The following is a 16,418-nucleotide window of genomic DNA, read 5'->3' on the forward strand; positions in this document are numbered from 1 at the left end:
ATAGATTGAATATTTGAAAACAGATTCCAACTTGAGTTTGGCAATGGTTTTTTGGTAAATATTTTTAATTGTTTAAATAAAAAACAAAATTTAAAAACTTTTTTTACGTTTTGAAAACATAAAGAAAATTTTGAAACTGCAAAAAAAAAATCCAAAAAAGTTGGAGTTATTGCGAAACTGTTAAAAAAATGTATCTTCAAACATTTGCTTTAAATAAGAGGTAAAACATAAAATCATATCAAACTGAATGTTCATTGAAAAAAAAAAAACAGTTAAATACTGACCACTAGATAAATTAAAATTGAAAAAAAATATCAAAAATTACAAAATTAAAAAGGGAACATGGCATTCCTTGACATTTTTCTAAATCCAATGAATGAATAATATCAGTAATTAAATATGTTGTAATCATTCTCTGATTTCAAATGATGATGAAGTTTAAAAAAAATAGGAACGAAATTTTAAGTTCAGTTATCTTTGACCTTTTGTCATTTCCAGATGAAACGAAGTATCTAAAACTATACTTTTGCCAATTCAAAAAAAAAAAAAAAAAAAAAACAAAACAAGGAAGTTATAAGTATTGTTGAACTTTTGATATTTTTTTCAAAAACTAGTTGTTTGTGTTTCTACTCTGAATCATGATAATTAAATTCCATTTTTGAAGTTTTTTAAAATTGTTGTTTAGTTTGTGTATTTACAAAAAATGCCTATATTTGGATTATTTTTAAATTCATTTAAAGTCTGGAAAAAGTCGGGAATTTGAAAATGGGATTTGAGTGGTCACCCTGCCGGTTACCGTATTGTCTTTTAGACGTCTCATCTACTAGGCGACTTGTTTTAAAGTCAATTCAAGCTAAGTCTAGTTTTAATTTAGTCCTCCGGCCGTTAGAACTGCTTATGTTTTTGAGCAACATAAAGTTCGGCTTACCTTTATCAGCGACGTCAAGCTGGAGGACGGCGCCACGCTGTCGCTCGAGTTGCTAATGTTGGAGGTCGGGTTGTCCGCGCTGCTGTTGCTTCGGGGTTTGGTTTCATTGTACTCATCGTTTGTCGTTGGTTCCTTAAAAGAATCATCAGTTTAGAAGCTAGAATTTATCCGGGCTTGGGATAGTACACCTACCTGCTTGATAGGAATTAAGCTGATTGACGGTGTAATAGAGTTATCAAAAATAATGTGCCTTGAGCTTTGTACTAGAGATGGAAGCATGGAGGACGAGTGGGAACTGGAGGGTGCGTTCGAGTCGGCCGAGTGTGGCGACGAGGGCGAACCGCCGTTCGGGGGCCGCACAATCGCCTGGATGTCCAACGCGGACGAAATTGAGGGGGTCGGGGTGTTTCGGTCGTTGTTGCCGCCTCTTCCACCGCCACCACCGTCCGCGGGACCGTTGCCGGTACTGCTGCTGGTGTTGTTGCTCCGCCCGTTCGGCCCGTCCCGGCTGCAGTTGAGCGCCTCTTCGTTGTTGTCCGCCATCGAGATCTCCACGTGGGGCGTCAGGAAGTGCATCGGAGGGGTAGCGTTGTCCACGGATCGCATCGAGTCGCCGGAATCGCTGAACGCGTTGACCGCATTCATGGCGGCCAGGGCAGGTAGCAGATTGGCCGGATTGTGCTGGTCCAGCGCTAGGAGTAGCGATGAGGGCGTTCCTGGTCCTGGGTTGTCCAGGTCGATGCCGTGCCGGTTGAAGAAGTGTACCCGGAGGGATTTCATCGTACCGGCCCGGTAGCTGCACAGTGGACACGTCTTGACCAGGTCGTGCTGACCGACGTGCTCGTTCTGGAAGTGAGCTCGCATCGCGATTTGCCGCTGGAAACCCCGATTGCAGATCGGACAGTGGTACGGCAGTGTTTTGGTGTGCGTGGTAAAGTGTTCCGCCAGGTGATCTTTTCGGAAGAACCTCTTCTGGCAGACCCGACACTCGTACGGCTTGACACCCGTGTGACGCATCTTGTGACGCCGCATGTTGGCGCCGTTTGAGAACTTCATATTGCACACATCGCACTCGAACAACTTCCGGTTGCCGTTGTTGTTGTTATTGTTGTTGTTGTTGGCATGCAACGGGTTGTTGTTGTTGATTGCACTCGAGTTGTTGTTGTTGTTCAGGTTGTTCTTGAGGCTTTCCAGCAGCTGGGCCGCCGCCGAACTGGTCGTCGTCGATTCCGAGTTGTCGGACAGGTTGTCGTCGACGCTGTTCCCACGCCGGTGGTGTTCACTGTTGTGATGATGACTTGCTCGCAGTGCCGAAATCGTCGTCGAGAGGCACGTGGCCAGGGCGCTGCTGTCCATGCTGGAATCGACGTTGCTGTTCCGTCCGTCGTTGGTATCACAGTCCGGCTCGTCCTTTGCTTTCATGATGATACTTGCCGGGGGCTCCATCGCGGACAGCGACGAGCAGGTCGTGGAGGAGGTGGTCGTGGAGCCCCCGCCAAGCGCGACCCTCAGTCCTAGTCCATGGGAACCAGCCGAATCCGGTTCGCCACTGGACATTATACTCCGGGCGAGGATGTTGGTGGTGTTTGTGCGTCGCCGGGGTGAGAAACGGGTGCCGACTGCCGCATTCAGGATGGTATCTGGAAGGAGGAGAAATTTGAAAACATTAGTGTTTTGATTTAATCGAAGCGAAGTATTAGAATATCAACGCAAATATTTCGGCTCAAACAGTTTTCCGTAAAATTCGATAACCACCTGCGATAATGCTGCCCATCAAACTCCAAATGAACTCTCTCAGCGGTGTGCGTTAACGCACCGCGCTGTCCACGTTGCGCACTCTAATCCTCAAATCACCAAACTCCATCTCAACGCGGGGTTTCGTGGCACCTGATTACCTATGCGTTCCACCCCCTGCCTCCAAACTCCGTTCGGACCTCCCGATGGAAGGTGTTACGTTATGCTACGCTCGCGTATTTCTATGCTACAGCATATCTAGCTCAGTCTGTTAGGGGGTGACCAACGCAGAGCCAGCCAGCCAGCGTTGCGCTAAATAATCCATGACTGGGTGACGCGGTGAAGATGAGCAACGACGACTCGCCCTAAGTAGATCACTTTGACCTAGAGAGAGGTGGTACTGAAAGGGATCGTGCGTACGGAGTAGAAGCCACTTGCCAGCAAGTACGCATTCCGACCTATATTTTGTCCTCCTCCTGAATGAGTCAGTAGCAACAGTGGCGACGACGGGGGCTAAAAAAACTTTCGTTTCCCGCCTCATTTTCACTCTCGCGGCAATGAGGTTGCCCTGGCCAAGCCAGCAATGGCACGTCACGGCAGGTAGATCCGAGCGCGCGCGCTAGTTTCGCCGCCGCTGCGCCAGCCAACCCGTCTGATGATGCTACTGGGGAGAATTCTTTGTGAAATCGGATCGAAATTTGTTTTTCGAAACAATTTTATTTTGTTTTCAGAATGTTATTTCGACCAACTTTTGTTCGTAAAAAAACTTTACTAGTTTTAACAGTTTTCCAGAGAACTGCTCTACTTTGGCCACAATACGCCCCTCCCTCCCACCAACTCAGCCCAGCCTAGCCTAGACCAGGCCAGAGCCAGTGGTGCGCCATGCCTGGCCAATTGTGCGTTTTCGTAACTCTCACTCTCTTGGGAAACAGACACACACACACACACACACAGAATTACGTCTGGGGCTCGCCGAGGTGCTACCGCGCTGCTGGATTGCCTCCACACTCCGTCAGACACGTTGCCACACACCAACCCCGGCTTGGATCGACGATCGCGGAGGCTTCGTAACAAGTCCCAATTTTTTAATGACTCTTTGGCGCGCTCTGTTTATTTAATGGGAGTTGGAAATGTTATGAACGTGGCCGCCGCCGCCGCGCGCGAAATCCGAACCAGGTTGGCTTGGAGAAGGGTTACAACTCGCGGAGCAGTAAGACACACTTTCCACAGCTGATTCGCGTGAATCGGTGATCGGTCAGTTCCTGCGCGCGCGCGTTTCTGGCGCGTAATCCCTTTCCGGGCGGTGATCTACTGAGCTGGAAATTGGCTGGCTCAGGAGGTCGGATGCGATCGAAAGTGATTGGTTTGACCTGGGGCTTGAATTGATTGTTGATTTGAGGGGAATGATTTGAAACATTTAATTGAAAAAAGCTGAGCAATTTTTAGAAATTTGCTTGCTGTTAGAAGAAATCTAATCAAAATCTGTAAAATTTAACAAAAACAAAAATTTTAGCGAACAAATAAACTTTTTGCTGTGTAGTAATTTTCAGAAACAAATTTAAGAATAAACCCAAATCAGCTAAAAATGATTCTAAATACAGGGCCAAATACAGCCTTTTAAATTGATTTCAGTTGATTGCACTTAAATTTCCATTGAAATTTTGAAGTTTTTTGAAAAAATATTTGTACTAGCCATATGTTTGAATTTCATTCTTATTATTTCGATATTGATTATTTCAGAATCAATCAACTGAAAAATAGCACAAGAAAACAAAATTATCCAGTTTGCAAAAATCTGTAAAACAAAACATGGATTCTCGTCTAAAATAGTAGTTTATGCAACAAATTGCAAAAAGAGGATTTTTTCAGCACGAGTCGTACATTTATCCAACGAGGTTCACCGAGTTGGATAAATACAAAGAGTTTGATTTGCAATTCCGAAAAACACCCATTAAGTGAAATTTGAAGTAAAATTTTCATGTATTTTGTCAATAAATCGTTTAAATCAAAAAAATGTTGAAAAGTGTAACTTTTCGAAACAAGAGGTGAAAAGTTTAACTTTTCAACACCCATTTCAGTGCTGAAAAGTAGAACTTTTCAGCATTTATTTTGAAAAGTGTTGCTATTCGATTCAGTTATTTTTGGTACATAAAAGTAGGCTATTTCGACGTTCAAGAGTGACAGGAAAAGCAAGTAGAGCAGTTCTCTACGGAATCGGTCTTTTTTCTTAAATTTTAATTTTTGTATTTTTTTATCCGGCTGAAACTTTTTTGGTGCCTTCGGTATGCCCAAAGAAGCCATTTTGCATCATTAGTTTGTCCACATAATTTTCCATACAAATTTTGACTTTTGAAGGAATTTTTTGATCGATTTGGTGTCTTCGGCAAAGTTGTAGGTATGGATATGCACTACACTGAAAAAAAAATATACACGGTAAAAAAGTTTTGGTGATTTTTTATTTAACTTTTTGTCACTAAAACTTGATTTGCAAAAAAACACTATTTTTAATTTTTTTTATATGTTTTAGAGGACATCAAATGCCAAATTTTCAGAAATTTCCAGAATGGGCAAAAAATCTTTGACCGAGTCATGATTTTTTGAATCAATACAGATTTTTTCAAAACATCGAAATATTGGTCGCAAAAATTTTTCAACTTCATTTTTCGATGTAAAATCGAATTTGCAATCAAAAAGTACTGCAGTGAATTTTTGATAAAGTGTACCATTTTCAAGTTATAACCATTTTTAGGTGACTTTTTTGAAAATAGTCGCAGTTTTTCATTTTTTTAACTTATTGCCCATGTTTGCCCACCTTTGAAAAAAATATTTTTGAAAAACTGAGAAAATTCTCTATATTTTGCTTTTTCGGACTTTGTTGATACGACCCTTAGTTGCTGAGATATTGCCAAGCAACAAGAAAATTGATGTTTTTTTAGTCTCACCCAAACAACCCACCAGTTTCTAATGTTGATATCTCAGCAACTAATGATCCGATTTACAATGTTAAAATATGAAACATTCGTGAAATTTTCCGTTCTTTTCGAAAAAATATTTTCAAAAATGTTAAATCAAGGCCAACATTTTGAAAAGACCAAAAATTCAATATTACGCCCTTTATAATCATTCAATTTAAAAGAACCTTTTAAAAAATATATGAAAAACTTTTATCAAATATTAGGTCCAGCCCGCCACTGCTTCAGAAAAATTAGATCTGGGAAAAATAAATGAGGTTGGGCATCCCTGGTTTAGAATATTTATGCCTGTGTTTTTTCCTTTCATAAACTTCAAGGAATTCCTGTCTAGATAATACAAAATAGCACACGGGCATTGAAATATTGTTTTAAAATTCGTATCTCCAACTTATAAAACTAAAAATAAGCTGTACATTTTTCAAGTATGTTTTATATGTCAAAGGAAATAACAGGGTTATTAATCAAAATCAATCAAAGGTGCGTGTTGTTAATCATTTCAAATTAAATAACGATTATTTACTTTTGTTGAAATTTGAGTGTACTACACCGATATTGTTTTTTCATTAAAAAAATTAAATGTTTAAATACTTATTTAAAAATGTCCGATTTTTTTTTGAATTTTTAAATATTAATTTAAAAAAGTTAGATATTATGATTTCCAGGGCTCCCGAGATTTTCAAACTTGTTCGTTTCCAAGGAAAATGAAGGCTCTGAAAAATTGAACATTCTAATAGTAAATAATTATTCCATGTCATTTTTAAATTATCGTCAAAGTTTAAAAACCAATCAACTTTAAAAAAAAAACATTGACCCAGAGCAACCATAATTTTCCCCCATAACCTCAGAGCAAATCACCATTTTGATCGACTTGTTCCCGACACAGTACAGCCCCAAAGAGTCAGTCAGCCCAAAGCTCAATCACCGTCGTTGCGCACAAACAAGATCCGTGGGCACGACTTCGTCTAGCCGCCGCACCATATGGCGCTAAACGTTTAATAATTACCGTCTAATTTCAAACCCAACGCACAACCCCCACGTGAACAACCTACCTCAAAGGCCAGAGGGAGGTTGAAGGTGGAAGGAGGGGGCGTCCAAAACCCTTACGCAACGCAAACGCACCACCAAGGGTCTCGCACTCTCCCATCTGGGTCGGCCAAGTCGGTGGGGTCCAAAAAAGGGAACGCCGCGCGCGGTTCGTATCAACCGAAAAAGACCTCACTTTTCCATCAAAGGAACGGATCTCTCGTTTGACGGATCACTCACACGTGGTCGGGGGGTCCCTCCTGTTTAAGCCTCAAGACACGAACCGTTGCGCGGGCCCTTTTTCAACTTTAAGGTATTTATTGAGCAAAAAAAAAAAAAAAACAGGATTTGAACCATTTCAGAAACATTGACCACCCTAGTGTCCTCCCACTTGCAGCTCCGCCATCCAACACATTCCATCCCTGGGGTCCGATTTCACTTGCAATCCACATGGCATTCCCCATACCCCTCTTCTTGACGCATGAGACTCCATACATTATTGCCAACATACCCCACCGGAGCAGAGCATTTCAAACTGTGCGTGGCTCCACATCCAAATGGGGCTTTGCACTAAATACCCGTCCGCGCGAACACGGATTGTGAAACCGTCAGCGATCATCCTTATTGACGTCGCGGTGGTAATGATCATCATCGTCGTCATCATGGCTGCCAGGTGCGGCGACGGCTGTCAATTGAAAGGCAAGAGCAACAATAATCATCGAGCTTCGGGGGAATTACAACGACTGAGTCAGCTGAGAGAGTGTAGGGGATAATGGGGCTTTTTGGAATTGATTCAGACAGTGTTGGAATTCGAGCGAGAAGAAGGAAAGCATTTCTCGCTCGCGAACGAGCGAGAGGACTTGTAGTACTTTTCTCTTCTCGCTCGCGCTCGCATTTTCGTTCGCGTTCTCGTTCTCACCACGAGCGCTCGCGAGCGCCTCGTGCTAGCCGTTCGTCCCAAGCTGTTGCAATTTATTTATCAGGCTTATAATGCGAACCAGGCGATGGTATACAGGTGTAACTTCAATCGCTGTGTTGTTTTTTGTTCGTTTCAAACAGGTTTAACTTCTCGCGAACGGGCAATTCTGGCTCGCGAGAAAGCCCGTTCGCGAGCGGAGGAGAGCACGGGCAATCGGTGAGCTTCTCTCAGCAGCTCGAGACTCGTGTCGAGAACTCGAGAGAGAGGATTTTTTCTCGCGAGAGCGCGAAAATACCAACACTGGATTCAGATATATTCTACAAATGGATAATAAAATAACAGTAAAATATTTTAAATTTTCCTCAGAAAAAGACAAATTGTTGATTCTAAAGAAATTGTTAATTGCCATGCTATTAAGGTGGCAGATGGAGTCTTTCACTTTTGGGGCAATGACTGTCAATGATGATTCTGAATTCAGGGTCCAGAAATAGTAAATTGAAATGAAAAATTAATCACTATTTGTACAACGCTTCTACAAACAACGCCCATAAACCCGTTTTTTGATTGGTACATTCTGAATCAAGATTTCGTCACCGTCGGGCTAACTTGTCGTACGTGCTTTCGGGGCCAAATTGAGTTAAAAACGCCATTTTGCGCAGCTCACAGTGCCTTTCCATTTGACCTTCACAGATACCCAAAATTCGATTTCAATCTTGAGATATTCAACGAAATCCGAAAAAAAACATTTTTTGCATTTTTGTCACTTAACATAAGAAAGTAGTTTCAATCTTGTCGTGCTATCTTGTCACACCCTGAAAAATGATGTAAGTGCGACAACTGGCCAAAGGGAGTTCAGGTCAGAACGCGTTTGACGCACGTAAAAGTTAGACTACCGTAAACATATGTAAATATAACTCGGGACTCCAGCAACCAACTTCAACCAAACTTCGGGACAATGCACATAATGGTGAGCCAAACAAAACGTGATTGTTATTGTTTACATTGTGTGCTTACGTTTTTGTTTATTCAAGGTCAAACATTAAAACATGTTTTTCTCGGAACGTCGAAATGGCGGGTGCGACAAGCCCGACGACGCACAGTGGATCCTCTCCGAACAAAGGTGTGACAAAATTAAAAAATGTCAGATATTCTATCAAATATGTCATATTAGGGTGATTTTCGGAAGCTGAATTCAAAAAATACATTTATTTTTTCATGAAATAAAATCTAAGTGCATTAGGGTGGTTCATAAATTATTATTTTTACAATATTTTTTAATTGCTTAAATTGTATTTTTTTATATCAATAGTAGCTTGGAATTTTGATTTTGTGTGTGTGTAAATCTTAACAAATAAAATGTTAGGGTGGTACCATATCAAAATGATCCATAACCGAAATTTTGTTAAACAAAATACGCAGATACCACTCTTTTAAATAACAGCTTTGTTATCTACCGAAAAGTTGATCAGGGTCAGTTCAGTAGTAACGTTAGGGTGGTCCAGTTAATAGGGTGTTCCAAAATTTGGGTATTTGAGGAAAAGTGTTATTTGGCTTCTATGAGATTATCATAACATTTTAATTTTAGTAGTATCTGTAGTTTAGGTAGAAAAAGATCAAAAGAAATTTCTTGAGTTTTTTTAAGGTGAAACAATATAAATTAAAGCACCTTTGAAAAAACTCTAGGTTTGTGTTGAGGCCAACGAAAATTTGATTTCAAGTTTTTATCTCCTTCCCCTTTCGAATATTCTACCTACAAAATTAATAAATCATTAACTTTTTTGCAGTAGAGTTATCTATTAAAATATATCATAAATTATTCTAATTTATAAAGTTGAGAATAAAGTTTTCAATTTAATTTTTTTATTTCACATCTTTCCTCTTCTCTTCATCCACGACTAGAGCCAAGGTCCGCTCTGCTTTTTATGTACTAAGCTACACATAAAAATAGGTAAGGTAAAAACTGCTCTTAGGAAGACTTTTTGGAACAGTTGAAAAAAAATCTTGCATGGTTAGGATTCCCACAAGAAAATCTATCGTACCAAAAAAAAGTATGTACCGTCATCAGGGGTGACATTATGTCTGGGGGTGAGATTGTGTCATACAAATTTTTGCAATTTTGTATTTCTGTATCTCACCCACCAGACCCAATGTCACCCTGATGACGGTATTCATTAAAATGTTTGCAATTGCTCATTAACTATGTTCCAATAATTCTCCATGCAGATACACATCGTAGCTTGTGTGCTATCTTGTGACACGCCCTATCTTTTTCAGCAGACGGGTCACAAGATCGCACACAAGCACATGTGAAATTTTACGATAGAAAGTAATTTCGCCGTTGAAGTTTTCAGTAATTCCAACAGGAATATTTAACCAATTCATAAAAAAAGACGTGGGAGAGTGGGGGGGGGGGGAATCTTGGTACACTAAGAAATCCTAAACCAATTATTATTTTAGTACATTTGTTGAATTCTTGAAAATTAAGAAAAATCATAAGGCGATTGCAATATCTGACTTTTTGATCCGATTCGTGAATAGAGTAGAGTAATTCCACTTTGACTTTTTTTTAGAAACATACAAATTTTGATCTTTCGAGCAAGTATGAGCAAAATTTGCTATACACAGTCTAAAAGTACATTAAATTTCATGACAGAAACTGCATACGAGACTTTGGTCACACCCGTACAAAATTGTTCCTGAAGAGTTGAAATTCGAAAAAATCTTGAAAATAGTTAATGCTTTCTTTCGTTTGAATAGCTTAAAAGGGGGGAGGGGCCAATCAAAGCTTCAAGAACAGTACAATTAACAACTTTTCAATACCTTTCGAATGCAGCCAAAAGAATCAAATTTGGTTTCAAATTGGCTAAGTTATGCAAGTTTTAAGAAAACATATTTTTTGCGAATTTTGAAGTTCCAGCTACTAGAAATAACAAAAATGTCTGCACTCTCAAAGCCGCCAAAAATTCAAATTCCATCCAATCTTGCTCAAAATTTGGGAAAGTGTTTTTGAAAGTATGAGAAAAAATAGAAAAATACTAACACAACTGAAATTTAACTTTCATTTTTTGATTTTTGTCACACCTGGATCCACTGTGCGACGTCGATTTGAATGTTTTTCTAAAACAGAGATGGCCGCCAAATGGTCGATCGGGAATGGTGCCTTTCAGAGCCTTAAAAGCACCTTTAAGCTGCAACAAAAAATCCGACGATTTAAAATGTTTTTGAAAAAAATAAAATAAATTCTTTTCGGGACTTTTTAAAAAACTTTGAAACAGTACTTGAAAAATAAAAAAAAGAGGTATTCTTTAAATTTGAGATTATTTATTTATAAGCAGTTATTTTTCTGTGAGATTTTTTGTTGATTTTTGATAGCTCTAGTATTTTAATCTACTTATTTTCTTTAGTTTGAAAATTCAATTGAATTTCAAACTCTTAACACCAGATTAGATTTTGCTTAAAAAAATGTTTGTGAGATTTTCCATTCATTCGATTTGTGAGAAATTTAAATCTTTCTGAGCATCTTTGAACTAAAAAAATAGTTTTAAAGTAATGTTTAATGTGTGTGACTTCCTTAATAAAAAACGATTGAAATTCACTGATAAAAAATAAAACTAAGAATATCTTTGCTTCTGTTCCTGTTATTTTTTGTAAAGAAATATTATATTTTTCGTGAGGTTATTCAATGCATAATAATATTCATCCACTAAACATGATTATGACGTTTATGTATTGCTATTGAGGGGGGAATGAAGTTTAAAAAAAATATCCAAGTTGGAATAAATCGGAAAGGTTAACAATCACTGTTTTTTATGAAAAAGATTTAACAATTTACAACCTATAACTAAAATAACACTTGAGGAAAAGTGAAAAATTTTGATACAGAATTTTTTTAAAAGTTGTTTTTTTTTTGTATTTTATTTATTGAACATTATCGAAGCATTCCCTTAGTCAAAACAAGTCATTTTGGATTATTATTTTTAGTCAAACAAAATGGGTATAAGAATAATTGAAAATCTATACCTTGAAAATGAATTTAATGATCGATTAGGTGTTTTGAGTTAAGTCACAGGACTTTTCCGAAAAAATAGGTACACCAATATCTCAAATTTTATTTTATTATTTATTAATTACAGTTCAGTTTGTTCATTTGTTTTAATGACTTAAATGGCATATTTTAAACTAGAATTAAGGATGGTGTAAAATCCAGTGCTGGAGTTACAAAATTTGGAAAAAATAACATTTAATAGTTAATAATTAGATGAAATATCGAAAATGGAAATGGCAGCAAATGGGAAAAAATGTGGTTGGTACTGGCTACCAGGAATTATCAGAAGGGTTTTAGGACACGTGCTCTCTTGTCCATTTACCAGAAATGTATTCTAAATTTGATCGAAGCTCATCCCCAAATACCACGATTAGGGCTAGTGATTTTTCGTGATTTCGCGGAAGCTGCGTAATCCGTGAAATCCGTGGCTGTAAAATTTAGTACATACCGTGAAATTCCGTGAATTTTTAAATTATTATTAGAACAATTGATTTTTCAATCGTTCACTTTACAAGTTCCCAAATATGAAAATAATGCAAGGCTAATTGAGAACAAATTTGTAAAAAAAAATGTTCATTACAATAACAAACAGATAATTCATTGCGATTTCCAGCAACATGTCTTTGATTCGCAGAATTCAAAAAGAATATAAAAAGAAAATTATTTAAAACTACAGTAGAAGAAAAAAATTAGTCGAATTATTTTTTAATCCTTGTAAAATTGATTAAAATTTGGATGAGCAAGTTGCATATTACGTGAGATAAATGAGAGAAATATTTTTTTTTATATTTTGATTACAAATAAAGTTTTTTGTCAATTGTCTTCAAATACAATACATACTGAAATAGCATTTTGTATGGTTACATAATTTTCTGGAATTTATTAATAAATGTAAAAATACTACAAATGAAATTAGCCTGACTATTGTTTGAATGCAAAACTCATTTTTTTCTGAAATTTATGAAATAAAAAAAATTGTATAATATTTATTGTGCTGATATTTGAGCAAAATCAATTTCTAAAATTTTTGTAACATCTAAAAAACTGAATGATAATTCAGCTTACCAAAATTTTGCATAATTTCAAAAAAATAATCATTTTTTTCGTAAATAAATATATTTTTATTTGTATCCTGAACAACTGCTTACTTTTTAAGACACTTTGCTGTTCATAATTATACCTAAACAGAACATTTTTATGTTTATTTTGAGCAGATTTTGGAGTGGCGTGAAATTGCCGTGAAATCCATGGTTTCAAAAACTTACACACCGCGTAATTTCGACTTTTTGCCTTGAAAAATCACTAGCCCTAACCATGAAGATTTCCCATAATTTCTGACCAAAAAAGACAATTTTCGAACTACAATTATTTGCTTTAAATCATATTTTTTTGAAACTTAGAAAAAATGGTAAAACATAACTTTTTTTAAATCGGTTGGAAAATTTAAAACTATTTTACAGAAATTTTGATAAAGTGCTTCATTTTCGAGATTCGTATTGTTTGCCAGTTGGCAGGAAACCACACTGTCTCGCCACTTTGGAACAGTTTTTTTCTCAGAAATAAAAAAATATTTGTGAACATTTTTAATTTAATTGATTCTACATTCTGCACATTAAATGTTAAAAAATTCCCCTGGTATTTTTGTAAACTTGTGAAATTTGACGCTACTCCTGATTTACTAAGTCTTATGGCCGATAAATGAGCTTGTTTGGTAATCATTTACTTTCTTGCTTTATTTTATTTTAGTAATTTTTGTTCGTGAACTTATTTTAGGCAAAAAACTTACTGCCTTATACAATTTCTATGAGAAAAACGTATAACAGGTCTATTTGAAATAAAGTGAAAAATTACCGGGAAATTTGCCGGACCATTAAAGTCTCGGAAAATTTGAGGCTCTGTTTAAAATTCCTTTTTTATTTTTTTCTTAACATATAAAATCGAGTCACCCCAAACTCCCCTTTTTCCCAACACCACCCATCATCAACGAACGACGACAGCGCTCCCGATCATTTCACAGTGATCGTGTTGTAGTGCGTTGTAAAATGTGGTTCACACAGCTAAGTGCACGCAGCAGCAGCAGCAGCAACAGCAAACAAGTGCACGACCACCAGGTGGAGGTCTCTCAAAGTCATAGACCCCGCCGTGGCCACCGTGTGTTGCCATTCAGCTGCGTGCGGCGAGTTTAATTACTAAGCTGAATGAGGTGCACACCGCTAGTGCTTCTAATGGACACACAGACACCAACACTACTTAAGTGGGGACTGTTGCTGCCGTCCAAAGGGCCCAGTGAGAGTGAAAATTGGAACACCATTGGTGGGAATTGCACAGAAGGGGGCTGATTTTGCAATAAAATATTGATGGATTTTTTTTCCTTTTTGAAGCTTTCCTAGTTGCTAATGGACGTGAAATTGATTTTGAGCTGGTTTGCGCCCTGTAATTTTGTAACATAATTGCACACAGATTAACAAATGACAATCTAAGCTGGAGTAGTAAGAGTTAATTAAATAAGAAGAGAAATAAAATATTTCGAAATAAAGCCCCCCAGCAGTGAGCTGGACTCGAACTATCCAGGGCATCCAAGTGCTGCTGCTTAATTTGTACATCATTTTCAACCTCCAGCATTTATCGCCGTCATAAAGAAAGCGAAAAAGTGAAAACCCAAAGGGAACTCCGCTTCCAGTCAGTTGAAGAGAGAGAGAAAAAAAAACTGACTGAAAAAATCGCCCGCAGCGAGCGAATCTACACGCGCAGGAACTGGATGCATAAAATTAAACCCCGCTCCCACCGTGGCGTAACTCTGGGGGAGATACCACCCCGGGGCATGAGTGAAAATGATGCTGTTAGGGGGGAGGGAAATGGGGAAGAGGGATAAAGTCCAAGTCCGGGTGATTTCGATGATGTCACCAGGTGACGAGGGATTATGTATGTTGGTTTATTGTTTCAGATGCAATTTTTTGAACGTTCATAAAACAATTATAACAATTCTTGAACGATACAATTGGTAAAACTATTTTAAAATCATTCATGGCGAACAATGTGGAAAGAAAATTATTAACAATTAATTAATAAAAAAATAATGATCAATGTTATTATGTAACAGTTTTTCCAAACATTGATTGTCTTATTTAATTCAAAGTCCCCCGTCAAAGTCCGGTTCAGTTAAATAAAACTATTCAATCAACAAGCAAATAAAAACAAATATTTTTACAAAATTGCACTGTGTATGATTACAGTATTCTTGCTTAAAATAGTAGTTTATGCAACAAGTTGCAAAAAGAAGATTTTTTCAGCACGTGTCGTACATTTATCCAACGAGGTTCACCGAGTTGGATAAATACGACAAGTGCTGAAAAAATCAAGGTTTGCAACGAGTTCCATATACAACATTTTTTGCATTTCTGAAAATCACCCATTGAGTGAAATTATTAGTCAAATGTTCATGTATTTTGTCAATAAATCGCTTAAATCAAAAAAATGTTGAAAAGTATTACTTTTCAAAACTAGTGCTGAAAAGTTCAACTTTTCAGCATCCATTTCAGTGCTGAAAAGTAGAACTTTTCAGCATTTGTTTTGAAATGTGTTTCTATTCGATTCTGTTATTTTTAGTAGATAAAAGTAGGCTGTTTCGTCACGCGAGAATGACAGGAAAAGTAAATAGTTTCACAACGGAATTGCAAAAAATGTATTTTAAAACCCTTCCATTTTACGTTACTTAATTGTTGAAACGTGAAAGAAGTGCCAAGCTCAATCATGTCCTTTTTGAAGTTTTTTTTTCGAAAAATTTAGCCAATTTCACTCGTTGCTGAACCAGGTAAAATGCAAGGATATTTCTCTAAAAAAAATATTTATGTAGACTATGGCATTACAGTCCAGACTCGAATATCCGGAGAAAACCCACTTCGGATAATCGAATCAAAAAAACATATATTTTTTTTCGATGTCTAATTTTTAATTGTCGAGCTTAAGTATGATTCTTACACTACGTTTAAATAATTTAATATTTTAATGATGGTGGCCAAAATGGCGATGATTGAATATTGAAAAAAATGTATTTTTTGTTATTAGGCAATCAAAAGCTCAAGTTTGACTAAAATGGGTTCGCAGAAATAAAATTTTGTGTTAAAAACAAGAAAATATAAATAAACCATCAATTTTTTTGGTACGTGATTCGATTATTCGAAGTCGCATACAACCCATACAAAACTTCGGAAAATCGAGGCTTCGAATAAACGAGTCTGAACCATTTTGTGTTTCTTTCTGGAATTAAGAAAAAAAAAAAACTAACAATCTAACAATACTCGTTTTAAAATAAACATCAGAAGTAAAAACTTTTAAATTAAAGTGACACAATTCAACGACTTAAAAAAATGCATAATTCTGAAAACTCGTGAAGGATACATTCACACTTTATTTCAAGTTTTTGTCTCCACCCCCTATAACATGCAAGGATAAAAAATGTTTTTTTAAAGAAATAAAACAATAATCGATGTAATTTATTCAGAATACATAGTTGTATAATGTTTTAAAGCCCTTTTCAAATTTTGTATTTCGGGACCATGATCGGTTGAAGGCTTAAAAGTTAAAAAACGAATCAAAAATTCATTGAAATTTGCATTTTTTTTATTCTTTGATTGTTATTATGTTAAAAGCATTTTGTGATACATTTTGCCTATTTTTTTTTTGTTGAAAATCAGCCCCTCCCCTCGGCTTTGAATGATATTTTCAGTTTTTATATCAAGACTAACATTTCAAAAGGGCCAAGCATTCAATATTACGACCTTTCGAAATATTAGTCTT

The 16,418-nt window shown here is 37.0% G+C and overlaps 1 protein-coding gene across 3 annotated transcripts in view; it reads right to left on the reverse strand.

Annotated features, from left to right (window-relative positions):
* The window catches only part of LOC6045576 (ikaros family zinc finger protein), a 129,644-nt gene that overhangs the window by 9,011 nt on the left and 104,215 nt on the right, over window positions 1-16,418 (reverse strand). For all 3 annotated transcript variants that reach the window (XM_038253391.1, XM_038253393.1, XM_038253392.1), the window contains 2 exons: window positions 1,121-2,568; window positions 929-1,060 (listed from right to left, as the gene is read on the reverse strand). In XM_038253391.1, coding sequence (XP_038109319.1) covers window positions 929-1,060; window positions 1,121-2,485 — 1,497 coding nt within the window. In that variant the 5' untranslated portion in view covers window positions 2,486-2,568. The remainder of the gene's footprint in view (window positions 1-928; window positions 1,061-1,120; window positions 2,569-16,418) is intronic.

The sequence above is a fragment of the Culex quinquefasciatus genome, chromosome 2, assembly GCF_015732765.1.
Source record: "Culex quinquefasciatus strain JHB chromosome 2, VPISU_Cqui_1.0_pri_paternal, whole genome shotgun sequence".
Taxonomy (NCBI): Eukaryota; Metazoa; Arthropoda; class Insecta; order Diptera; family Culicidae; genus Culex; species Culex quinquefasciatus.